General features: G+C 41.6%; 1 protein-coding gene across 3 annotated transcripts; it reads right to left on the bottom strand.

Annotated features, from left to right (window-relative positions):
* Positions 1-1963: 1963 nt before the first annotated feature.
* brpf3b (bromodomain and PHD finger containing, 3b) lies at positions 1964-25337 on the bottom strand. 3 transcript variants are annotated; one of them, XM_048982718.1, is made up of 13 exons: positions 25245-25337; positions 21115-22651; positions 20472-20628; positions 20174-20305; positions 19712-19840; positions 15193-15505; positions 12616-12909; positions 11663-12178; positions 10752-10833; positions 10444-10538; positions 9395-9492; positions 6795-6949; positions 1964-3406 (listed from the first exon to the last, which is right to left on the bottom strand). In XM_048982718.1, the coding sequence occupies exons 2-13, from the start codon at positions 22632-22634 to the stop codon at positions 3223-3225; spliced, it is 3675 nt and encodes a 1224-aa protein (XP_048838675.1). In that variant the 5' UTR covers positions 22635-22651; positions 25245-25337; the 3' UTR covers positions 1964-3222. The 3 variants fall into 3 exon arrangements, with proteins under 3 accessions (XP_048838675.1, XP_048838673.1, XP_048838674.1); XM_048982716.1 differs by lacking the exon at positions 25245-25337 and adding an exon at positions 24614-25212; XM_048982717.1 differs by lacking the exon at positions 25245-25337 and adding an exon at positions 24074-24592.
* Positions 25338-27337: the final 2000 nt, after the last annotated feature.

Raw genomic sequence — 27337 nt, forward strand, 5'->3', positions numbered from 1 at the left:
ACATGTATCCCTCTGTTTCAATCCATACTAACTTCCAACAGCAAAGACTGTTTAACGTACACAGTGGAACCTGCCAGTGTTGCCCACTTAGAATTAGAATTTAGTAATCAGTGATCATTGTTGACACACCACAGCACACAACAAAATGTGTTCTCTGCATTTAACCCACATGTGACATAGCAGGGGGCAGCAAATTCAATGCCCACGGAGCAGTGCCTTGCTCAGGGTACCTCAGTGGCACCTTGCTGGTCGGGGATTTGAACCAGCATCGAATCGTTCAATTACAAGTGTACTTCCCTGACCACTAGGCCACCACTGCCCCATGCTTTTTTATTTGGCCATTGAACCCCTCACTATAGTCTTTTGTACCTGTAAGGGCATGTCTGGTATTTGGATGGACAACACAGAGCACAAAGTCTGATTGTGCTCCGACAGCCTGTTGCTCTTTGTCTCAGATGCTTACATCTCCTTCCCCCCTGCTCTGTCATTGCTGTCAGGTCGGTTAGTTCTCAGGTAATAAAATAAATCTCCACAAAAGCGAGATCTTTCCACACTAATAATGAAGTGCAAAACCTTCAACAGTCAGTCTTTAAAAATAGAGAAAAATAAATGTTCCTATCTGGGCATTTCAATTATGAGGAAATGTAAGGTCCTATTTAAAGAGAACTTTATCACTTTGCTTAACCGGATTAAACAAACATTGACACAGTGGCCAACCATGTTCATGTCTTTTGTGGGGTATATCAACTCAGTTAAAATGATTACCCTTCCTAAATTTTTTTACTTACTAATCTTTATCCCCAGATCCATTTTCGACCATTTGGATTCAACTGTCTTCTCTTATATAAGGCAGGGGAAGTACCCTTTGTCTTAAAGCCCATGTTCAAAAAAGCAAAAGCTACTGGTGCACTGCCTCTCTCAGATTCTTGTTTCTATTATTGGGCTGCTGACCTGCAGTGTCTGGCATATTGGTCATTCTTTTACTGCCCCGATTGTCCGGAATGTCCTAACTGGGCAGCGATGGAACTGCCCTCAGACTACAAGCCGTCTATTCCTCCGCTGCTCAGTTCCACACTCCCTCTTGATGATGATGAGTTCCACACTCCCTCTTCCACCATTTAATTCAATTAGGAACCCAGAGAATTTTCAAATCACTGAATACCCAATACTACCATGACATATATGTCGGTTGTATAAGTGTATGTAAACGTTTGACCACAGCTGTAATACACAAAAAAAAAAAAATTCCCTGAATAATTTATTCCAGATATACTTGCTGCAAACAAGCATACATACATACTGATGATTCACGAGGCAGGTACTGAGTCGCAGTCTTTATAAATTACCCATTTTCATGAAATTTATAAATCTTATTATTATTGCCTATTTATAAATTATGGCCAAGCAGTTATATTTTAAGTCTTTGCTTCGGTAAACCATTTAAAACTCAGCAAAACATGCAATCATAAATTACTGATCCATAGCTAGTTCTCCCAGCAGTCACAGTTTATCAGAACTGTCAGTTTCCAGGATTTCACAATTAATAAAACTTTCCATGTTTTCATAAAACTTCCCTGAACTAAAATAGCCAAGACAGAAATCCTCACAGACTGCCGTTTTCAGAAGTTTCTAGGTGGCAAATTGATTAATTCACCATTGGTGCTATCTAATAACTCCAACTACACAGAATAAAATGGTTACTAATAGAAATCAACAGAATTAAGGGATGTGACCTTAGGCTGGAAAAGTATATACTAGTTTTCCTGGTTGCATTTCAGGTCCAAGGTTTCAGCACAACATTAGGAAAACCCAGATTCACATCTCAGTAGGCCAGTCATGCTCAGGGAACTAATTTTGGTACAGTAAATGACATGGCTGAGACTGTGAATTCTGTGCTGCACCATTTCTTACAGTAGAACAAACAGTAGAAAAAGTCTTTTCAGAAGTAGGAACCACGAAGTGATTTTGATTAGAACATTTATTTCCCACCATGAGAAAATATTGATTCAGACCAGTTATAGGCAAGTAGGTAAAATCTGCATTTTGTACAAGCTTAAAATTTCTCATCAGCACCATCGTATATAAACATGGCCTATAATTCTAGTAAACTCTTTCTACAATAAATACAAGGTTCTGTGCTTGACAGTGGACTAGATATCTGCAGTTACATCCAGTAAAAATGACAACTCTCAACAGCAGAATTTTATAAATCTCACAACAACAGAGCCACAAAGTCCACTGTGGATCCTCATTCTTAAATCCTTTTCAATAGCTTATATTAAATAACATTTACTTTCAAATGTCAACTAATATATAATTTCATTTGTTTTGAACTTTCCATAAATAAATTATCAAACCAAATGTTTTATTATACATGTGTGAGAAAACACTGTCATCACATATAAGCTGAATACACAATGAAGCCAGTCCATACTTAAGGGACTATTTTACAAGTATATACAAAGGTCTCTTCATATTTCTTCCTTCTTGCAGATGACTTAGTTCACCTTTAACAAAATGTTAAATTAAAAGGTACTGAATGATATAAACATATATATACATGAATGTGTCTTTTCAATGTACAAGTGGTTTTGTAAAATATTAAAAAGTAAAAAGCTATTGTAAGAAAATGGCAGTGATCAATTCATACTTTTATACAAATATGAAAAGTGATTTTTTTTTCCCCCCGTTACCAAAGTAATTCCTTTCACTACAGTAGTCTTTGACAAAAGGAAAAAAATAATAAAAATAATAAAATTAAGTTCCTCTGAAGCACACTGTAATGAATGCAGTTTGCCTTCAATCTCCCAAATAGTACTGGGAGTGTGTGCTCAGGGGGACAGGATAGTCAGACAGTGCACGGCCTCGGGATTCTAATCTAATCTCCAGGGCACTGTGGGATCAGGGTGAATGGCTCCCACTTGAGGGGGTGCGGTATAAATGGATGAGATAGTCACCTCCTCTTTGAACAGTGTAACTCAAACTCCAAACTCAACTAAATTTGCTGGCCTTCGTTTCACCACAGCTTGCACTAGACTGGAGCAGCTACTTGGGTGACAATGTAACTGCCGTCAGTCCCCAAATTAGAAATACCAAAAGCCATCAGGAACCCAGGCCCCGACATCAAGACATAACTTATGCCTGCTCCAGCCTCCAGAACAGCAGCAGTGCGGAAATTGAGGGAAACGATTAACTGTCATCCTCTTTCTCACCCCATTCTCTCTACAAGTAGTTGGAGGTGACAAAGGGATGGTCACCCTGCACACGGCTGAGGTGGACCATCGCCCGGTCGTAGGCCACCTGCACGGATTTGCGGATGCTGGTTTTCCGACCCTCCATCATGCGCAGCTTGTCTGCGGTGTCGTCCAAGCCCAAGGGCAGCAGTTTGTCTCGGGGGAGCCACTGCCTGTGAGGTGAGAGGAGGCTGCGATGAACAACTTAGACATAAAGACTCTAAGGCGGCATAGAGAACCCGTCTAACTTTGTTTTCATTATCTTCCAGCAAAAACACCATTTTCCTGCTTGCAAGCAGACATACACACAGGCACACAAAGTCAATCAACATAAACCTCTGAGAAGTTTTATCATTTTATCAGACATGTGAATGTCTGATCCTCATTTATACATTTATGGGACAAAGTGACCACGTAGTATTTTACCATTCATTTTCAACTAAACTTCGTGGGAATGCAACTTCCTTAGGTACAGAACATTGATCATTTAATAATCTAATAATAAAAATAAAAATTGTTTGCCTCTGTTCCACAAAACTGCAAATTATTTTAAAGTTAATAGGGAGAAATGTGTTTTTGATTTTAAAACTACTATATTGGCGAGAAGGAATATATCATGCCAAAGTGATAGCTATCAAAGGATTAAAGAAAAAGATATGCTACAAAAAAAAAGACAAAAACCATTTCAAATGATCTGAAAGTGCCCCACAACTGTTCAAAATACTTAAAAATGCAAACAATTTCAAATCATCTGCAGTCTCCTATAAGAAGGGCAGCCCACCACTTTCAGCCCTCATACTGACCAAAAGACGGATCCACAGGGCATCTCTTTCCACAATCAATACCAAGGTACATGATTCAACAATCAAAAAGACTGCACAAATTTGACCTTCACGGGAAATTGTGAAGAGAGAAGTTTTTACACTCCGAAAGAGCATAACAGCATATGCAAAGTTTGCCAAGTCACCTTGGTTTAAAACAGGCCTTAGAAAACAGAACAGACGGATGGGTCAAAAGTGGGAATATCTGGCTACAAAGCCAGAGAGCATGTTTACAGTAAAGCAAGAAAAAAACCTCATACATATCTAAAATGGTGGTGAGACCATCTGCTGGGCAGGCTTTGCTGTTTGAAGAGCTGGGAACCTCACTACTCAACTGGGTATCGTTGACAGACAGGTCATAATTCGAAATGGGTGCATGTCACACCTGACTTTTTTACGTAGGGTTGGGAATCAGTCCAGACCTCACAAATCAATCCATTTTCCATTCACTAGTGCCCAATTCAATTCAAATTCAATTCAAAACAAGCAAAGAGGAGAAAAGCGAACTAGAACTGGTGACATTCGTATTTGTATCTGTATTTGATAGAGACGAAATTGAGCAACGGCAAGTGATTGTATTTGCTGGCACAACGAACGACACCACCACCAACTTATCTGACAGACTCTGTTGCAAAGTTCTATTTGGCTATATAGAATGTTTTCTTCTAAATATTGCAAAAAATTTAAATTTTGTTCAATCGTACTCAAAACGCCCAATATGTTCAGAAAAATTATTAATACTTTATGGTTTACATACACCGTATTACGCATGATGATGCAGTTAAGAAACAGGGTTAGCATTTGCTTTAGCAATGAGTTTTTTGACATAGAAGAATTATAGAAAGTAAATTAAGCAAAACGATTTAAAGTCGATGTGATGACAAAGACGGCCTTAGGCTACTAAATGACATTATTGATGAGTCTGCGAAACCTGGAAATCTACCAGTTGAGCATAAAGAGTCACAGAGTACTCAACTGGTTTGTTGAAATAAAATCCCGGTCTGGACTTCTACTTTCTGGACCTGAATTACCCAACTCTGGAAATATACTGACTTCTTATTCAGATTCAGAATACTTTATTGATCCCTGAGGAAATTATGTAAATAATTGATCCTGTATTGTCCCCATGGGGATTTTTGTTTATGCCTCCCTCAACTAACCCTTTGTAGGGCAAGCTGTCTGCGAAGGGCAGCCACCTGTTGGGGCGCCCAGGGAGCTGGGGGTTAAGGGCCTCGCTCAAGGACCCGCACACGTGCTGAGGCTGGGCTTGAACCGACGACCTTGCGATTACAGGCACACTGAGCCACTCTCTGCCCCTCATCTCCGATTGGTCTAAGCACTGTTAGTGATGCGTGAACCTGAATGTTACTTAACAAGGGACATGTTATTTATATATTTATTTTTTTTATTTGAACTCTCAAAGTCACGGGGAAAAGGCATAAAATAAGATTTCTCTCAATACTGAATTATCAAAACCAGTATTGCGATTAAGCACAGAATAGGTTTTTTCCCCCATTCCTACTTTTAGGAGTGATGAGACTGGGAAATGCATGCGGGACTGGGATGATTGGGAATCCATTCAGTACAGTACTTTCCTGGTTCAACCATTGTACAGCACACGGCACCCACTAGGTAATGTAGGGCTACCAGCCACATAGCTGCCTGAAATATATTTTTTACATACGTACTCTTTAAAAAATAAATAATTACTTCAGTCCCATGTGTGAGTCGTTGCAAGTCCCATAGGTTGCAAGTCGAGGACAGGGTGTATTATTAGCAAAGAGTAGCATTGAATATTAAACTGGGATGTGAGGTAATTCTGCAGATGAACCAAAAATGGATCTAAGAGGATGATGATCCAAATCCATGACTGAGTAGTGTGAAATTATATTTTGAATATATTTTTGAGTTTTATACATCCACATTTCTAAATATGCTGTAATGTGATTTTTTATTTTTTTTTACTAGGAATCCACTATACAAATTCAAGAAGCACCACACAGGCTGAACATGGATTCTTCACAGTTGGCCACAGAGAGTGACAATAGAACACAGCTGGTGACCACTAATTGGCCCAGCTAGGTGTGGGTGGGTTCAAATCCCAGCACCAGCTCTTTATCAACAATTGCTGCAAAGAGTGCAGGATTCTGGCCAACCCTGCAGTATAACCCCCAAGCTTACTCTCGCCTGCAAGCATGTAAAGCTTATGCATCTTCCACATCATGACGATTCATGCAAAAACTCCAACTATTTAGACAATTTAAGGTACAGTTACCCTATTTAGACAATTACAGGTAACCATTCCTAACCCCCCACTTGTGGAAGTTTTGTCAAGGCAGCAAGCAATACCGCATTACAACACCCTCTGAATCTTCACAAGCATTCAGGTAGCAGTGTAAAAGCTTGGCCTTGGCATAAGAAAGTGCTGTTGGACCGGAGTACTTATTGCTTCAGTAAAATATTCATCTGGAAAATGCATGAAAAAACAACTGCGCTATTCAACAGTTTAGCAGATACCTTTCTGAATACTTTATACAACCTACTCTCATCCACTTACTGAAAGTGAGCATTTCACTGGACTGATTTGGGCTGAGTACACTAGGACACTGGGATTTAACCCAATTTTGATCATGCTTACACAGCCCTCGTGGTATTTGACAGAGTCATGCTGACAAACGCAAAACTCACAGTCCGAAGTTGCAGACTGACTTAGAAAGATCTTCTTCCAGCCTTTTCTTACCAGGTCCTCTTGTTGTCAAAGAAGAGAACAAGGAAGAGTTTCTCTCCGGCTTCCTCCTGCCTCTGTTCACCCAGCTTCAGGACATCCAGGGGAGGCACGGGAATTGGCACGCCATTGTGTAGCAGACCCTCCTGGGGCATGTCTGGGTCGATGATCTGATGGGGGAAAACAGGAATGGCAAGGAAGAACACACACAGTCAGGTGACAAGCCTACCCATTCAATTAATCTAACAGTTCGTTCACATGCACAGCTAAGTCGAGCTATAGCTGTACTATGCTGTCCTTGTTCCAGTATACATGCAGTAGGGGAATCAATTTATTGACCGAAGTATGTCCGACTCTGTTACAACAGGTGGTGATCTCTCAGCACGTGAGTATTGGGCTTTTCTCGTTCGACATATTACATCACAGACATAAAAAAAACAATTAAATTAACAATGGATGCATGGACAAATGAAGGGAGACAAGCTTTAATGGCGATCTGGTCAGAAGAACAGATACAAGATCAGGATAGGATAACAAAAAGTAAAGTATTTTGTATAATATACTATGGACGGAATTGGAATTTCGTTGTAATAAATATTGGAGTATTTCTCACTAACCCGTCTAGGAGTGATTTAAACAGTAAGGATGTAAATGATTATGTTATGATTGTCTCTGAAAACACATGTAGCGCTTATACAAAAGGAGCAGATGTAAACTTTAAACTGAGTTTTAAACATATACTAGATCATCTTGATAATGAATAATCATTAAAATTGCAAAACTTGCTAGGTTTCTTTTTCCTATGACAGCGTAAAAATGTTTTAGTGAGACAAACTCTGCGGTATAATATTCACACTAAATTGAAGGTAAAAAAAAAAAATAGCCTGATCTTAATCTAGCTGACTAACGATGTAAGAATTGCATGTGCATAACTTGCGATGTTGGTATTAATATCACGTCATTCCGTCCTACTACAGCCATTTTTTTAATTCAGTACAAAATACCCTGCCTCGCGTTGTGCCATTATCCAGTAAACTAACACCTTGAAGTACCATACATTTGTTACCTTCTTGAAGTACCTAAAGTACATGGTATGTACAAGTATCTGGTATGTTGGAAAAGTGCCCTTTTGTTGAGCAGGGAATTGCATAGCCTTACAGCTGCTATACTCTAAGCTTTGTACTGGCTCCTTCTGTTACTTCTGGGTCAAAGCCTGGGGAGGGGGAGGTAACGGGACTGTGGAGCATGCACACTGAGGAGTGCGGGTTTAGTTTAACAATACAATAATTGAATTTTCTTAGTATGCATGTAAACGTGGTGTATGATTTCCCCCAATCCCCTACTGTAGCACAGCCAAGAGCGCGTTGAGTTCTTCCGTGTTTCCTGTGTGCTGAAACCAATTCACCAGTCTACATTTTTGTTTCTCCCCAGTTTGGCAAAACCTCTCTCTAATAATGCCCTCAAACACAGTTTTCATGTCACATGTTCCTGTTCACGGCATGGTGGTGCAGTGGTTAGCACTGTTGCCTCACACCTCTGGGACCTGGGTTTGAGTCTCCGCCTGGGTTACATGTGTGCAGAGTTTGCATGTTCTCCCCATGTCGTCGTGGGGTTTCCTCCGGGTACTCCGGTTTCCCCCCACAGTCCAAAGACATGCTGAGGCTAATTGGAGTTACTAATTTGCCCATAGGTGTGCATGTGTGAGTGAATGGTGTGTGAGTGTGCCCTGCGATGGGCTGGCCCCCCATCCTGGGTTGTTCCCTGCCTCGTGCCCATTGCTTCCGGGATAGGCTCCGGACCCCCCCACGACCCAGAAGGATAAGAGGTTTGGAAAATGCATGGATGGATGGATGGATGTTCCTGTTCACTGACCCACCACAGATTATTCTTTACACATTCACCTTTGTTCACAGCATCGGAGTGGGATGGATGTACAGAACCTATAAAGTGTATTACCGAGGTCATGATGCAAATAAGATGTATACGTTATACAGAACCACGGGCACATCATTCTAAATTTTGAAAGGAAATCACAATTTATCTCAATGTAAAAAAAAAAAAAAAAAAAAAAAAAAAAAACAAACATCAGAAATATAGCCTAGAAATCAGAGTCTCCAGTCTTGAGAAATGATGCTGCATAAGTCTTCAGATGACAACTTTAATAAACAGGAACTGCAAAACACCAATCTCGCCTTCAGCAGTAAAGAAACCAGTCTGGGACGCTGCCTTCTAGTTTGAATATTAAAGAAAAAGCCATATCTGACGAAAGGATTAAAATGCAGAAAAGAACACAGGAGTATGAAGTATGAATGGAAAGACAAATCGAAGGGTCACAGAAGGTGCTTCAGGATGCATGGAGTGAGATTTCTGCAGATTACCTAAACAAACTGACAGCTAGGTCTGCACGGCTGTGACTGTTGCAGGTGGAGGATTCTTTAATGAAAGCAAAGCCTGAAGCAGTAAATCACTATTTCTAACCATGTCAATGTCTTGACTATATTTCCACACGTATTTCATGAATAAAAGTATGAGGTTTCATGGAAAATATGACATTGATATGTGTATGTAGTTCCGTATATGAACTGCACTGTATGAACAGAACAGTGAAAGCTCACCAGGGCGGGGTAAGAGGGGTAACCTCGACATTTTGCCCACACAAGGTCTAGAGGCTCCAGTTCCATTCCATTCTCAAAGGGCATCAGGATACTCCTGCCTGCAGATGCAGAGGGTACCGATTAGCTCTCCATACTCCCTGACCCAGCGTGCCAGGGTTCTCCCAAGGAGGAAGAAGCGATGGATTCTGCTAGGCTTAAAGCCCAGGCAGCTACGATACTCCATACCCAGGGCAGAGGTATTGACAGCCCTTTGCTAACTTTGCATGTATTTCTTTTAACAAACTCAATACGATTTTATGCCCGATATTTTTATAGCCAACAGTCGACAAGAAATAATAGAATAAATTCAAACACTGCAGTTAGATTCTTCACACTTCTAGCAAATTATATAAATGAGACAGGATCAGGACTTTTAACCTAGCCAAGTTACATTTAGTGGTCCCTGGTTACGAAAGGTTGGGCTCTGCCATTTTCTCTCAAATTAACCCCTATAGCAGGTTTCTACTAAGTCTAGTTAAACCAGTAAACAGAAGCTGCTGGGGAACTCAAATTTGGAGATATGCGTACTAGCTAGAGATTAACCAAATTTGGGTAAGTGTCCATAAGAAAAATTTGCTTTCTGGCAACTTCTGACAAATTTCCCTAACACAAAGAATCCAACTGACAGCAATATGAAATTGCTAGAAGAGCCAGTCTGACTAGATAATCATTTTGTTTTGATAAAGTTAAAAACTGATATCTGCAACACAAGATTGAAAGAATATTTGACACCACAAAAAAAAAGATCAGATACGACCTAAACCTTAATACTGAGCAGAAATTGATGAGCGACAATTAAGCATGCTTAATTTTAATCATATATGAAAAGACTGGCAATAACTCAATAACCTGAGTCTATGGATATTGATCTTTACCAATTCACCATTTCCAGTTGTTTCTAATGTACTTGCTACAATGGACAGCTCCATCCTAAGTAGATATATTTTTTATTTGGATGCTAAACTCGTAAATAATAATGATGATGATGTGACATATACTCGTACACTGACCTGTCCCAGTGTAATCTGAATCGCCATTCACACCATCCAGAAATGGGACTTTGGAAAGTGCCGGTTTTCCACGACTGCGCTTCAGAGGAGGAGCTCTGTGATGAAATGGGTCAAACCTGGGTTAATGTTTTTATAGACCACTTTCAAACTGCCTTTAATAAGTACACCTAAATGTTGAGAAGAAAAAAATCAGCTCAATTCCTCTCAAACAATAAATTAAACACCAACAGTGGTTCACCGAGACGACGGCTGTAAAACACGCAGCGAAACACTTTCTTCGGGTTTGGAGAGAGAGAGGAAAGTCTCACATTTCATTGTGGAGGAGAGGGGAGGCACTACGATCCGACTCCGAGCCGCTATCTCTGTGCTTGGCAAAGCCGTTGGTCAGACCTGTGCAAATGGACACACACTGGTTATGTGATACCTTTACAATGCTTTAAATGCTTTTAGCCTACTTCTTTACGTTCATGTCTAGAGCACTTGTTCAGTTACTATTCCAGCTGTAGCCATTTTATATATTTGCTTTATCCTACTATCCTATCTATCCTCTCAGCCTATCTAGTACACATAATACAGGGAAAGCCCATTCTGGTCCTGGTCCTGGTTCTGGTCCATTCAGAACCCAGCACAGCTCGCAGATTTTCCTGTGCAAACATCTTAAATCGGCTCATTACCAGGTTTAGTAGGTGTGTGAGCAAGGAAATCTGCAAATTGTTGGATTCTGGCCCTCCAGGACCAGAACTGGGAACCCTGATGTAAAAGCCTTTGCTTAGCTAAACAGTATGATGATGCTGCAGCAACAAAAATGTACTGCATGAGAAGGACTGACAATCAGGAAGGTGTGTAAGGACTTAGAAATGAAGCTCGGGTTCAAAATACAGAGTATAGTATAAAAATCCAGAACTATAAAAAGGTTTGGTCAAGGCAACTTATACTAAGCTCAGTTTCCTTCAGTAACTCCCGGTTCCTCCCACAGTCATAATTCGTATTTCTGAGTTGCCCGTAGCATATGTGTGTGTGTGTGTGTGTGTGTGTGTGTGTGTACACACACGCACGTGTGTCCTGAGATGGACTGGCATCCTACCTAGGGGTCAACCCAGCTTAGGATAGATTCCATGCCCCCCCCCACACAACACTGACCATAATAAGCAATTAGAGGACGAATGAAATATGGATGGTTGTTTGGTATCATTAGATATCAACAGCGGGATTCCCTCACCTCTCTCTTGGGCTGGGGGAGGCGACTTATCCCCATCAGTGTCAGAATCAGTGGCGGGCCGTCTCAGTACGGCTGGTAAGGGTGGGGGAGTGGTCCTAGGTGGTGCACCAGCAGGCATGAGCAGGCTGGGGTCTGGAGTAGTCCCAGGAACCCCCTTGCTCCCCCCATTCTGCAGTGGGCCATCCCTGTACTGTGGAGCTTTGGCTCCGATTTTTGCTTTCTTGAAAAGAACAGAGGTGCGACGGCCCACACCAACAGCGGGAGGGGGAGGGGCTGAGTGCCCACTGCCGGCCCCCCCATCACTGCACAGGCAGACCACATGCCCCTCCTCTTCAGACTTGGCTCCACTTTCGCCATCAGCAGCAGATTTCAGGTGCTTGTGAGGACGCCCATTGGGCCTGGAATCAGAGGCCACTGGTTGTAATGTGGGTGGATCCTGGGGGGTCTCCCCATGTTGGGGGGGGAGGGCGGCACCTGTAGGCTCCAGCATTGGAGGAAGTACCAGTTTCATCTCATCTGCATGCACAAAGAGGTTAATTGCAGACTTTCACTTTATTAAAAATAGGAGAGAAAAACACCATAGGTTTAGCACATGTATTTGAGCATAATGTCTGGCTTTATTGAACAGAAGCTCCATATCCTCATAATTCAGTAATGGTGAAGCCAGAAACCATGTTGGACTCTTTTACTTTGCTCCCTAAAGAGCAGGAGCATAGCCTGACCCTATTACAGCCAGGTCACGGACAGCACAAAACAGACACACTGAGCAATGCTTAACTACGCATTAAATCCTACTCAAATCAAGTTCTAGGTAAGGTTTTGATTTCCAATGTCATCAGAGGACTGACTGTATGTACTTTCATCCGTCTAAATGACACCTATAATGGGACTGACAGCATCTAACAGAGTATCTGGAACGGTCATCCAGGTGTGTGTGTAATAACTCTTCTCACCTTTGTCAGGGCTGGAAGACAACATTGACACACGCACATTATTGCCGTCATCCAAGCAATTTTCATCTTCCTCGTCCTCCTCCTTCTCCTCTCTGCCATTATGCTGCAGTAGGTGGCGCGGCTGGTCATGCTTGTAGCGCACGCTGTTTATCTCCCGCCGCAGCAGGCGGATACGCCGCGTACGAGCCCCACTGGGACCCATGGACATGACCATGTCCAGCTTGTCCAGAAGCTCCTTCAGCTGGTCCTCCAGGGACATGTGCAGGCGGTTCTCGGGCACCAAAAGTGTGTCCACTGCGTGTATGAGGACAGAAAGGTATACCAGTTTAACAGCCTCATGCAAGTAATTTTACACAAGCAATAAAAGGAGAAAATGGACTGGAAAATGGAAACTGGAGTTTGCTGGCAGAAGTACACTTAATTTAAGTCAGAAATTTTAGCCTTCTGAGAATCTGTCAGTGTTCATGCACACTATACCCTTTGCTGGGGAATTAAGCACACTCACACAAAACGATATGGTAACCATCCTCGTTCCATAACGACCATAAAACAGAAAGCAACTGGGAAGCACATCCAGGCTTTCAATAATAGAATCAATTTCTTGTGATACTCCACTGCCAAGACCATATTCATTCTGAGAAGCCAAAATATCCTGCCCTCTCCTAGCCAAGTCTAATGGCACCTTTTCCACTGGCATACAGGAACCAAGTCATACGCTAATGCTAATTTCCACTAGCAAGTCTGTGAGAATCGCAGTCTAGACAGCATGAAACACTAGAAGAATTAGCATTAACTTATGTAATTTTGAGTTACAAATCCATTCTGCACAGCTGTTTTAATTTAGTCATTTTTAATGCAGAAGGTTGGGCATTTTCATGGTTCGAGTTATCAGGAATACATCGATGCATACGATACCACTAATAATGAATAATATATAGAATATGCCCCCTTTTCCTTCAGATAATCCATGCATATCAATGCAGATCACCATTATCTCCCTGCATTTCATCCAATCAGATGTTGGTGACGCGACCAGCTCATTTGGGTCATGTTTTAGGCCCTGCTTAGCAGGGCTCTGTCAGCGTGGGTACAGTTCGGATAATTTTAAATGGAAAACCATCAGTTCGCGGTGTGGCTCAAGTAAGGCTTGGTTCTTGGTAGCAGTGGAAAAATGCCACAAGTCACAGAGCTCTGGTCAAACTCACCCAGTACCGTTCAAACTAAATGGTACATAATCAAAAAGCATTAAATGTTACCTGACATTAAAGAATATAGTACAGCTGCCGCAATTAGTCGACGTAAAATAATGTCGACGCTGAAAATGCGTCGACATCAATATTTTAAATCGCCGCATAATTTTTTTATTATAATAATAATAATGAAATTACCATTATGATTTCTGAAATGCAATTCATTATAACAAATGTTTTCCTTTAATATCAGTACGTAATTATGGGAGTAGTTCAATTATCACAAAAAAATGGTGGTTTTACGCCGTGCAAAGTTCGATGGCATAATACAAAGGGACTAGCGCTATGTACGAGGGTCTGAAGGGAAAATACACAAGCGCTACTCTGGATGACGGACCGCCGGAGTAGGCAAAACCACCCTAAGTGCTGTCTATTCATGTTTATTATATTAGCATTAGAATTAAGAGCTTTTAAATATCTTTTGTTCTTGAAGTTGTCAAACACACTCATTATTAAAGTCATAAGAATCTCCATTGAATAACTGTTTGAGAAAATGTTTAGGCTAAAATCTGGGCTTATTCTACGTCAACTGACTGTGCCAGTGAGTGTTCATGTACATAGAGCTTGTTGGAACCAGAGTTATCATAAACTAAAACTAAAACACACTAATTAAAAGAAAATATTTCCTGAACTGAAATAAAAATTAAAAAACTATATTTACAAAAAGTGTCAGACTTTAATCATCAAAAAACAATGTCTCACCACCAACATCTTTTTGCCTTGTTTATACACAATGTCTCCTCTTTTAACAGATGTGGCTGTTGAGTTGGTCCCTTTCTTGACTTCAGTGCTTATCGCTTCCACGATTTACCAAAACAGTCGCATGTAGCGTGCTCCGTCAACCAAAATTAATAACGCTTAAAGATACGCCGAATTTATACAGATCACTAACTTTTGGGCATCACAGTACGAACCTCATTAATATATTTTAGACATACTACTAATTTATTGAATTGTGGGTGAAAATAATGTCTGTATAGTGCCAAAAAGCCAGCATCCATTATCTAAAGCCCTGGAATAATATACTGTTGGTTGTTGTTAAAATAAAATTAATATTCCATTTCATTGCCTGGAGGAAAATTAATCATCTAGATTAATCAACCCTTTTGTATTATAGTCAACAAATTAATTAATAGAAAAATAGCTAATGACAGCCCTAGAAAACAGTATCCAACACCAAAATGAACTAAACTACTGTGCTTTATAGTTTCCCTTTATTTGAGACCTGCTTTTAATAATAATAATAATAATGAAAAAAGGCAGAGAAGCTGATCACTGGTGGTGATCTAACACATACGCTTGGTACAAACTCTGCCCGCAAACTTACCATCCTCCCAGGAGCAGCGGTAGTAGTCATGCCGGTGGGGAGAATCAGGGAGGTGCATGCCAGAGTCAGGGTCCAGCCCCGTGCTGTGGGCCTGCCGGTGAGCATGCCGCAGAACGGCACCTCCGAGGTCGCGCAGGCGCAGCGCGGCACGATGGAACACGGTGTCCTTGGCATTGTAACGCAGGCAGTTGGCTACCATGAGGTTGAAGTCACCCTCCAGCTCCGTTAACGTGCGGTAAGCATGAGCTTCCAGCTTGGCACGCATGGTGGAGAAGTCCATGGGCTGGGATATAAACTCCAGATAGTCTGGTACCTGCAGGGTGATGGGGATGTTCTCAAAGCAGCAGAGAGATGGACGTCTTCCTCCAGAGCTTTATCAGGCACTATGAGACAGCACTTAATTCACTAGCTAAATGGTCAGATGTTAACTCCCTCTCACTATCGCTGCATAGTAACTGCAAGTATGATCAGTTCCAGGTTTCTATGGTCTAAAATGATTTATGTAGCAAAACTAGAGACTGTGGGAATGACTTTGCATGACTTGTCTCAATGTAATCAGGTTCAGCAGATCTCCATCTGTGAAGATCAACAACCATATGATGTTTTTGTGAAGGGCAAGTGCCTTCTGCAGTCACCCTGCCCTTTGCTGCCACTAAGAGGCGTTGCTTCAGTACTATATGTCTCAAAATCAGAACCGGTCCAGATCATCACCCATACAATTTTTCCCATATCAGTCGATATTGATAATGATATTTCAAGTCATTATTTCTTTAATTGAATGCTGCATTTTGGCTTAAAATTTCCCTTAGAACCGCCCATAGATTCAGAGCATGAAATGCGACAAACTGAATGGACTGCAAACTGAAAACTAATTTTAACAAATATATCATACAAAAATATACTTTTTTTTTGTCTTAACAGAAAACTGACAGTACGGTTTGTTACTAGGTTTCATTCACTTCTGTGATAAGATAGCTGCGTGCTATCAAAAAATGGTCCTTGTCGACAGTTTATCGAAATTGCTAATTTTCTTATCGTATGGCAAAGTCTGAAGAAGATCCATCAAATTTTTTTTAACTTGATGTGCTAAGGAGATAAGCATCTTCAGCAGTGGCACTGTCAGCGGAGGATCTGTCCTAAAACTGCTTGCATTCCTTGTATAGGGAAAACAATAAACAGGGGCTTGTGTGTTTATACTAAAGTAGGACACTTCAGCTGATCTAATCCATATTCAGTCCAAGCCTAATTGAATCATATCTGAACACTGCTGCATAAAAGGTATACTGAAACATAACAATCAATTGTATTGTTTCTGGGGTGTAAATCACAGCTTTCCTTGCGCTACGATTTTTTTTGATACCTCAGAAATTCCCATGATACAATACGATTCAGTTCGATACTAGAGTTAGTAGTCGAAATGATGAAATGTCACACAATCCTTTACATTTCAATGAATTAAAAAAAGAAAAATATAATTAGCATTTTATCGTATTTTATTGGGAACTTCAAATACGACATGGTCCTTCCGTATGGAAGTGGTAGGTTTTTGGGTTCTTACTTGGTCCAACTCCCCCATTCATTTTTATACCCTTTCTTAAGTTTAAATAAATTGGAAGCGACTCGGTAGCTTGCTAGAGATTTGCAGCAGCTGGCATGGTTAAACGCGTCATCCATCCCCTATTTCCTTATGCCATACGATCTACCCACACAACGTTCGCGATCGACCAGTAGATCGCGATCGACGTATTGGGCACCCCTGGTGTAGACCATGTACACGCCAGAGTGGATCATGAAAACAATATTGGAACCGGTGAGAGAAAAATAAAACAAACATTTATGCGGTCGCGGCGATGCATCGGATTGGTTGTCGTTGAATCGATACATCGATACAAATCGATGCTTGTTGCTGATTGTTACACCCCTAATTGTTTCTGTATCATATTGCAAATCATTTATTTAGTTGTATATCGTTTCATGAGACACACACGCACGACCCTAAACTTCCAGAAAGTGGTTATTCTGAAGGCAAAAACACTTTGTTACAGAGAACAAAAGACAGTAAAAGCAAACAGGATGGCTACAAGTGTACAACAGCTAGGGCTGGGCGCTATTATATCGCGCATGTGCAATAATCAGCAGGGCTTCAGATGACAGACGAAGCATTTGGCCGGATGCCAGCTTTTTGGTGTCATATGGACGTTTATATTCATAATTTGGTAAGGAGATTAGTAGCATGGATTAAATATTAAGTAGATGCGTTTTGAGATACCCAAAACTTAGTAACCTGTATAAACTTTGTGTTTATTAAATATGATTAGCAGAGCACACCACATGGGTTTTACTCTTTCCATGAAAAAAGAAAAGGCGACCAAAATGGACAAGTAAAAAAGGGAAAAATGTTTGTTTTGTTGCAGCATGTGGATGATGGGGGTCAGAGATTGGTGCAGCTGGATCAACACCAATATTTGGACTTTGATAACGATACCAGCTTTGGTACCTCAGCATCAATACCAAATTGATACTAAATCAATACTACAAAACATTCCCATTTAAATATTATATTGTTTTGAAATAAATAGGCATAGTTATGAATAAACCAACCAGGGAAAGGGATATGAATCAGCTCACATAAAAGCTAAAACACAACTATCAGAATAATGTCTGCTAAAGCAAAGCTGAGCCACTTATTCTCATCATCTGGGGGGAGAATAAATCTACCATACCAGAGTAACTATAAAATATTTATATAACTATATAATATGGTACATAACTACATAATATTTTTGAGAGAGTATTTTGTGTCTTTGAGTAGGGCTAAATGATATTGAATGGTTTACATCATGATTTTTAAAGATGTTAATTTAAAATAAGCTCCATTTGCCAATCAACCAACAAAGTCTGTCACATTTATTAGTGGTATTGCCCTTAGTTGTGCCAAGAGACACAAAGCAGTGCTGACAAATTACTTGCTTTTGCTTAATATCGCCTCCATGGAATACAAAATGTTTCCAAGCCGAACGTCTTTTTTTTGACCGATTCTTGTTTGCTTTTCTCCCCTTCTTTCTCATTTGGTTTAATTTCTCACGAACATGCCAGACAGTCTGTGAGTGAATCATACAGCAAGGAGGAAAACAATCATGATTGTCTCAGAGTGCACTGAGAGCTCATGCAAAAGCGGTAAACTTTAGACTGACATTTTTTCCCCCATATACTACATAACGTTGAAAAGAGGAACCATTATTACAAAATCGCAGACCTTTCTAAATTTTGTTTCCTATGACTGACCAAAAGCACAACTTATTGATGGTTTGAAGTGAACCCAGCAGACTATCACCTTCTATGCAATGCGTGTGAAATGCCATGCCAATATTAACACTGCACATTGTGCAAGCCTAGTACTGAGGGCAGTAGAGTGCCAAAGTGGGTACTGCTGCTGTCGCACACTTTGCATGTGGAATTTGCATGTTCGCCCAGTGTTAACATGATTCCTACCTTGTGTCAATTGCCATGCATCTATTATACCATATTACACTAAACATACACAATTACTCAATGAACTGTCAGATTACATCAGTAGATTACTCGATTACTGACATATTAGTGACAGCCCTAAATCACATCCTGTAATCATGCCAATATCTTATCGTCCACACCTGATGATCTTTAATCTCCTTACGTAAATCAGAACCAGCGGGAAGCCATTGCTTCGCCAGGATAGACGTCTTACCCCCTTGTAGCAGTGTTTGCATACTGGGGCTGTTAGCTTCTCCATTTAAGTAGCCTCTCCACATAATACACATGTGAAATGAGTGCGATTGTCTTTCCCCAAAGCTCAGCACATCTTAGCACATCCACTATGTTCTGCCTTTTGAAAGAGCCCAAGTTTACTGATGTGTGCAACAGGCATGTGCAGCACATTTTCATCAAATGCCAAAATTTGCAAAATGATAGAACCATAAGTTTTAAATAGCAATATATGGAACAACTTTAGAGTTTAGTGTAAACAGCGTGAATCCGTGGATCCATCCAGACTTGTGTGGAAAAACACAGATTGGTGGGGATGGTGCAAATGGACGGGGAATATTTTCTGAGTAGATTTTAATACCCAATGAGCAACATTTGAATGTGACAAAATACCCAATCATTGACGGTGACCAAGTACATCCCTTCACAGCCAGTCTGTACTTTCCAAATGGATGCTACTAGCTGGATAACGGAAGGCACGAAGCTTGTATTACATCAAGGTAGCTCCAAGAACAACTAGTTAAATTTACTCCAATTGCACACATAGTATCAAGACGTTAACTCAATGAAGTAACTTTGGGATGAATTTGTGACTGAAAATTTTGTAGAACCATAACATTGCTATCAAATGGACCAAAATCCAAAAGTAATTTTTGTAGCACCTATTTGAATTAAAGTCACGAAAAATTCAAGATGATCTGGAAACAAAAAGGAATCCTGACTGGTACTAGGTAGGAATCAAATAAGACACAAATGAACAGGCATCAAAACTGACCTCTTTGAGGTTAACCGGCTGTGCAAAAATCTGTGCTACATCTTTCTCCTGTAGCTGGTCCAGGGTGGAGCGGAACAACACCAGTGCAGGGGTGAGCTGAAGCTCCAAAGCCGCCTGGTGCACCTTCACCTGGAGAAAGAGGCAGCCAAATCAACCTCTCCTCCAAATATCAAATGAACACCTTAACCAATGCAAACCAAAGACATTCTTTTTAGCTGCAGCTGCAATACAATAATCAGCAGTGGTCCCAGCCTCTCTACAACCCCAGTGACCAGAGGTGGACAGTTCAGGTCCAGAAAGTACAAATTTAGACCAAGATTTCTTTTCAACCAACCGGTTGAGTACTCTGTGAATGTAACTCTTTATGCTCAACTGCTTGGTTGAAACAAAATCTTGGTCTGGATTTATACTTTCTGGACTTGAACTTTCCACTTCTGCCAGTAGCCCTTTAAACTTCCATACCTGCTCCCTCTTCAACTTCTCCCTTTTTCGGATAAGCTCCACCAGGAGCCTGGCCCTCTCCAGGTCGTGCCGCAGCTTTTGCCAGTACTTCAGCTCCTCCCTCACAGCACTCAGCTTCTCATCTGGCTCCGCCTGGAGACACAAGCATATACATGAAAAAGTTTAATATCTGAAACCAAAGCAAAAGATTGTGACAATTACACCAATTACGAAAACAAGAAACATTAGTAACAATTTTATTTCACATTATATGTTCTAAATTATTCGACTTCAAACCCCAACCCACCAGATACCTAACCTGCTCCACATTCTTTTGGGCCTGTAGATGAGAGTGCAGCCGACGAATCAGAGGCACACCATTGCGCGACTGCCGCTTTAACAACCAATAGTTGTGAAGCCTCTGCATAAATTGGTTCTTCCGTTGAATGAGGACCCCTTTGCAAATTTTGTTCAACCTGCAGTACAAGAAAGTTCCATTACATGCAAATAAAAAGGATTTGAAAGGTTTATCGTGATTTCTACTAGTACAAGAATGTTCTGGAAAGTGTTTACATTCAATTATTGTTTCTATACTTGATTTATAAGCCCAAATTAATATTGAATTACAGGGAGTTAAGGTCAATTATTTTAGGGTGCAAGAGTTAAAATAAATCCACACTGAGCAAGACATCTGGATTTTCTTTCCTACCATCCATATCCATTCCCTTAGCCTAAATTGCCCAAAGTATCATATATGATTAACAGTGGAATCTTTTTGAAAACCACATAACTAAAATTCAATATTTATTAGCTACAGGAAACATCACACATTTCTATCATTTGATGAAATATACATAAATATATATTAATTATACATATTCATCATTATTTAAGTTTAATAATTACAGTCTGCTACATGAACTATTGAAAAATAATCCTTTTTAAATACTGCTGGAACTGACCTGTGAGAGGGGATTTGTGGCACCGTGACCAGTGGCATGGAGGCACGGCGAGATGGCACCTCCAGGCCCTTCTTTGCCTTCTTCTTCGACTGTTTGGTTGCCTTCTTACCCCGATGCCGTTGTGGTGCAGCACAGGTCTGTGTGTAGGAGCTGCGGGCCCGTTTGCCCCTGCCTCCCACCTGCCTGCCTCCGTTCTCGTCATCCTCGTCTGAGCCAGTCGCCCCCTGCCTATCACCACCTGGCGGGGTGTGTGCCTCGCAGAAGGCCGTCTTCTTGACAGTGAAAGTAGTTCCATGGGCACCAGTTTCACGCACGGGGTCAATCTTCATGAAGAGCCCGGCTCGTTGGGCACAGGTGACATGGAAGGCTGTGTAACAGTTGGCCTTGTGGCACTGGATGGAGGCCCCACGGCCCTTCTGCTGACACAGATAGCAGGTAAGCTTCCAGCGTGCTGGAGGAATGTTGCCTACACCCTCCACTGGTTCCAGAAACACTGTATTGGCAAAGCACACTTCAGGGATCCAGATAGCACACACGACGTGCGCCCAGCGCCCATCACTGGTCTGTTTGAAGGCACCACCCCGGTTAGGGCAGAGCACGCAGTCCACTGGCCGAGATGGTGACTGCAAGCAACAGCGGCACAACCAAGGGCCTTCAGGGATGTAGGGCACGCCATAGCACTCCTGGTGCACTGCCAGGTTGCAGATGTCACAGAACAAAATAACATTACTGTTGATACACTCGTCATCCAGACAGACACAACAAAAGGCATCCTCATCAATGGTGCCCTGAGCTGGCGCCAGGCTCCGAGACTCCAGGAAGGACTCCTTCTCCAGCCGGTCCATGAGCAGCTCAAAGGAGTCTGGGGAAACTACAGTCTGCCCATCTAAGACCCGCTTCTCATTCACCATCTCAAGCCAGGCTAGATCCTCCTCATCCATGTCATACTCTGCCTGTGCATCTAGCTCCTCCACTGGCTTCTCAATGTAGCGGTAATAAGCGTTGGGCAATGGTGGTGCCTCTGATAGGCAGACCGTGTCCAAAACACGGAAAGTGGGCACAGGGAGAGGGCCGTATTGGCTGGGGCAGTGGGAAGAATTGGGTTGAGCATTTGATGGTGCCACTGGAACGTGCTGCGAGCCAAGGTGGTGGTGATTTGGCACAGTTGTACTATGCTTGGCATCCCTCTTCCGGCCCTTGGGCAAAGGTGCCCGTCGCCCTGGCTTAGCCTCACTGGAGAATGGTGGCTGCTCGCTATTTTCCTTGTTGCTGTTGCACTCAGAGATGTCTTGAGCTGTCATTTCATCCTCTGTGATGACAGTGAGTGGATCAAAGATGCTGATCCGATGGAGCCTGCCGTCCAGGTCCACCTCCACCATTTTCTGTGCCTGTGCATATGTCAGGGTCTCTCTGGTTGGTGACAGTTTTAGGCTATAGGGTGAAGGGGCCCGCTGATAGCCAGGACCCCCCCCACTCACGCCACCCCCAGTCTGGCGGCCTCTCCTCCGTGGCTTCCTCATGGACCTGCAGCCTGCCTCTGCACACCGTGTGAAGGACAGAAGAGGTGTAGGTGCAGAACAGGTAGGAAAGTTAAAATGCAAGTGTGACTTTCATTTACCATGATTGCTTGAGATACACCGATATACATATACATCACATATTATATATATACACACACACACACACACATTATATACATATATATACATATATACACACACACACACACACACACACACAAATATACATTTGAATACATGAATAACACTCCACTATACATGCAGATGTGGCATTTACTGTACTTTTATATTGCTAGAGACTAAATAAGCCCTGAACCCCGGCAACACATATGGTACTCCAGCAATATTGGTAGGGCCATGTTCCTACCGTCCATACCCAAATCTACGGCCGTGTCAGAAAACAAAAGCACTCAAGACGAGTAGGAATATAATGATTGCAATTAATTTTTATCAACCAGTCACATCTTTAGTTTTTACATGTATTCCCTAAAAACATTATCAAAAGCCCACATACGACTAGACACTTAACCACCTTAGACACTTAACAGAGGAGGAAATGCAAAGTGCATTGGCAGAGTAAGCAAATTCTTTAACTTTCTCCGAATTAGATCATTATTGGGTTAGAACTGCCTCTGTTGCCAGCATGCCATATACTTTTAGATAAATGCAGGTCCAGTTTCAGTAACCACGAAGACACCGGATAACATGGTAATAAACATCTATTCGCGATAGTGATGCAACAACCATCTATTCCAGTGTCCCGCTGAGGACCGGGGCAGCGACTGCATTTATGATCGCAAAGTGGTCTCGTGGCGACGCCGTACGTAAACCGCACGCGCACAGAAGCCCATCCCCCAGCTGCACGATAGTGCGCCGGCTTTCAAACGGCTTTGCGTTTAGCGCAGTATGCCACTGTAGGCCGCCGGTTCACCTGTGCTACAGGGTTAGGTACGCCACTGATTACTTGGACCAACAAAAGTAAAAAAAAAAAAAAACTGTCACGCCTCAAGCAACCCGAAAGACAGATGCTTGGGGGGTGTAAAAAATATGCCACATAATATTGAGAAATCGAAACTGTTGAAACCAGACTGTGACTGGTTATTGGTTACACGAATATGGCCCCGCTGGTAAAAACTAGTAATCAGATGGGAAAAACAACTTTCTGGCGAATACGTTGCTTTGATGCTTCAGGTCACATAATGTGACAAACGTTACATTTCAACGTGCGAAAACTTTTCACCACCCCCACCCATATGCTCGCTACTAAACAAACGGTATGTTTTTATTTTTGATGAGTAGGGGGCGGAGTCGTCTAAAATCCCCCGTCCTCATCGCTCCACTTCGAGCAAGGTATGCAGCTAGCTATACGGGGTGTAATATGAAATGTCAATCAATCTTGAACTCAAGCTCGGAAACCTGTGCACTTCGTGGTACTTAACGATTGTTTGAATCTCTTCAGCATATTTCCTCCACATTTCAGAAGGGTTTCTGGAATTTCTCTCCTCTGAAACCGCCAGGTACTACCAAAAGTGATTACCCCAAAATGGCCTTCGCACTGGCCAATTACAACAGACAGTTGAACTATTAAGCGCACTCTCAACCAATCAGAGGCGAGCAGATTTGTCTCAGCTGACATAGTTCGGTTGAAAGCGCATATTCCCAGAAGGAGATGTCAGCCATTTTAGCCGTTAAAGCATAAGCGGTGTACCCCAAGCTCATACTTCACGTTTACGAATCAAGAACAGTAACAGCGAATGCGGACAACATTTGCCAATTCTCTCGTCCCGTGTATATAAAAACAGAAAGTATTGTTATAGTGATTGTAGGGAATGAGTTGCAGATAAGTAGTTACCTAGTTAGTTTTGAACGGCTAGCTGGGTACTCATGCAGAATATAAAAAACATAAACACAACATGTCGCCATCAATACAAAACTGCCATTTTATGCACGAACCAGATTACTCGCGTTAAGAAGTTTACCTTGTTTTCAAACGAAGCTCGACAACTGGGCGCTTGCAGAGCCGAGGCTTTTCGATTACTAACTGGCTAGCAGCTAGCTACGCCTTGACCGAAAAAGCCGGTAAATTTCGGTATAGCAGCGTCCTTCTGTGTTAGTCCTCCATTATGTCTTCAAGCAAGCGTTTTTCGATATATTTACACGGCTCCGGGAATCCACGATGGCATGGTTTATTTGCGAAGAAGACGAAATCCCAGATACTCTGGTGTCTAGTAAAGAAGGTATTTTTTCAGACTCAGATGTGCTGTAGATAGCATAGTAGACAGAGCGGGGTTTTCAGTCAAGATAGAAAGAACACGCCCCTTCGCTAGGGTAAAAAAATAGGCTAGTTAGAGTTCTGTTTGCGCGTTATAGCTATCGGAAACCAAAATTATAATCGTAAAACGTAGCTTCACCTTCGCATTGGTTGTCTTGAAAACAGAGGACCACATTAACTATTGCATTATTTATAATTACAGTCATAACATTTTCCCTTACTAGACTTCGTAAACTAACAAGTTCACCTCTTTCTAATGCAATGTCTCTAACTTCACGACACACATGCGTTGGATTTCTTCCAATGCTCTCATTTGCATAGAGGTGTGGCACATTTACCTTAGATAGGTAAAAGCAGGGTTTCCCAAAATGAAGGTTGCGACCCCCGGAGGGGTTGCAAGACACCGGCGGAGGAGTCGAGGGCTGATTTCCAGAATATGTTAATTTGAATTAACCTACATGCCCACCCCCCATCCCCGATCAGCGAAATCTACCGAGGGTGACTATTCCCACCCCCCGGATTGGCGAAATCTGCCGAGGGGACCACCCATCGCAGAATGGGGGTCGCGAGTCTGTCGTACTGTTATTTTAGGGATCGTGCGCTGAAAGTTTGGGGACCTATGGGTAAAAAGTATGACTTTTTTGCTCCGATTTCGATTTATGCTAATACATTTTTTAAAATTCAGATAGTTCAAATCATCTGCAATTAGGTTTTAGAAAATGGATGGAATACTATACTACTAGTAGTAATAATAATAATGTGGTGACTGAGGTAGCAAAAGTGGAAAAATAATTTGTATGGCGTTTAAATAAATTATGTTTTATTGAATTGTTTAGATTGAGGGCTTGTTGGCGTATTTAAACGTTGCTCAACACTTAAGAATAAAGTGTGGAATAGTTTTGTTTTTATGGTTTCAGACTCCGGCCGTGTTCCCGGATCAGTGAAACTAAAGGGACAAATTACCGGAATGCATTAATATCAAGGACCTAATAAAGAATAGCGTGACGGTTTACCTTCAGAATAGCCTCAGGCCTTCTTGGAAGGCTGCAATAAAAGTCCTCAAGTGTGGGTAGTGAGATATCAGATCATTATTCTGGGAGGAAAACATGTAGTCCTTTGAGCGATGAAGGAGGTGGAAATCTGTTTTGCACAACTTTACATAAAGGTTCATCCATCCATCCATCCATTTTCCAAACCGCTTATCCTACTGGGTCTCGGGGCATAAAGGTTCAGTGATAGTTATATCTGATGATGGAGTTTTGTGACATCATTTTACTGTTCATGAAACCAATCCATCCATCCATCCATCCATTTTCCAAACCGCTTATCCTACTGGGTCTCGGGGCATAAAGGTTCAGTGATAGTTATATCTGATGATGGAGTTTTGTGACATCATTTTACTGTTCATGAAACCAATCCTAAACGTGTTAATCGGTGTATATAGGACTGTCATGTGGCCATCAGTGATAGCACCACAGGATGCAGCTGGTCCTGTAAAAAGACCATACATTTTAGTGCAATCATTGGATCTAATGACTCACAAGATGGCTGCCCATACCATGACAGATTCCCCACCATGTTTTTAACAGCTGGTAATATATATATATATAGCCTTCAGTCTATTGTCTATTTTTTTCATTCTTCCCTCCATTGCTACAGGGGTCAAGGTGTTGAACCCTGTAACACATTTTATGATTATTTGTTCTATGTATTTCTTTTACTGTTTGTATTGTATACTATCACCTGCACCCATACATATTCCTTCTACTTTTTGTACACTGCGAACAAAAGGATTCTGATTCTGTGGCCTCTTTTGTGGCAGACATACTGCCAGTTGGCATTAAGCTTAATTTGCCATAATTTAATTACTTCAAAGTCATGTGCCCTTTTTCCTGTTATTTTCCTGTCCACGTGGTCTGTTAGAACTTTGTAAATGGCACATAAAGGTCTGAATGGTGTATATATGAAGACAGTTAACAGGTGTCAGATGACTATGACTTTTTGTTCTCACTAAAACCTTATTTGCCCTGGATCTTTAAGTGGTTTCAGAGAGAATCTTAAGGCAAAATAAACACCTTCCTTTACCAGAGTAAAAAAATAAGCTAGTTACAGTTCTATTTGCATATTGTAGCTATCAGAAACTAACATTGTCCTCATAAAATTGCTTCCCTTTCGCATTGATTGTCTTGATAAAAGACAACCCCATCAACAGCTATTGCTTCATTTATAATGACAGTCACGACCTTTTGCATTACTAGACTTTGTAAACTAGCAAGTTACTTCACTTCTAATGCACTGCCTCTTACTTCATGACACACATGCACTGGACTTCTTCCAGTGTGCTCATTTGCATTGAGGTGTGGCACATTTACCTTAGACAGGCAAAAGCAGGGGTTAACAAAGAGAGGAATTTATCCAGCATAAATCTACA

The sequence above is a fragment of the Brienomyrus brachyistius genome, chromosome 18 (genome assembly GCF_023856365.1).
Source record: "Brienomyrus brachyistius isolate T26 chromosome 18, BBRACH_0.4, whole genome shotgun sequence".
Classification (NCBI taxonomy): domain Eukaryota; kingdom Metazoa; phylum Chordata; class Actinopteri; order Osteoglossiformes; family Mormyridae; genus Brienomyrus; species Brienomyrus brachyistius.

Coding starts and splice junctions, on each gene's coding strand:
- brpf3b (XM_048982718.1), bottom strand. CDS start 22,634: ATGAGGAAGCCACGGAGGAGAGGCCGCCAGACTGGGGGTGGCGTGAGT. Junction 12,179..12,615: donor GTCTTCCAGCCCTGACAAAG/GTGAGAAGAGTT, acceptor TTGTGCATGCAG/ATGAGATGAAACTGGTACTT. Junction 6,950..9,394: donor ACCCCTCTTACCCCGCCCTG/GTGAGCTTTCAC, acceptor TTCCCCCATCAG/ATCATCGACCCAGACATGCC.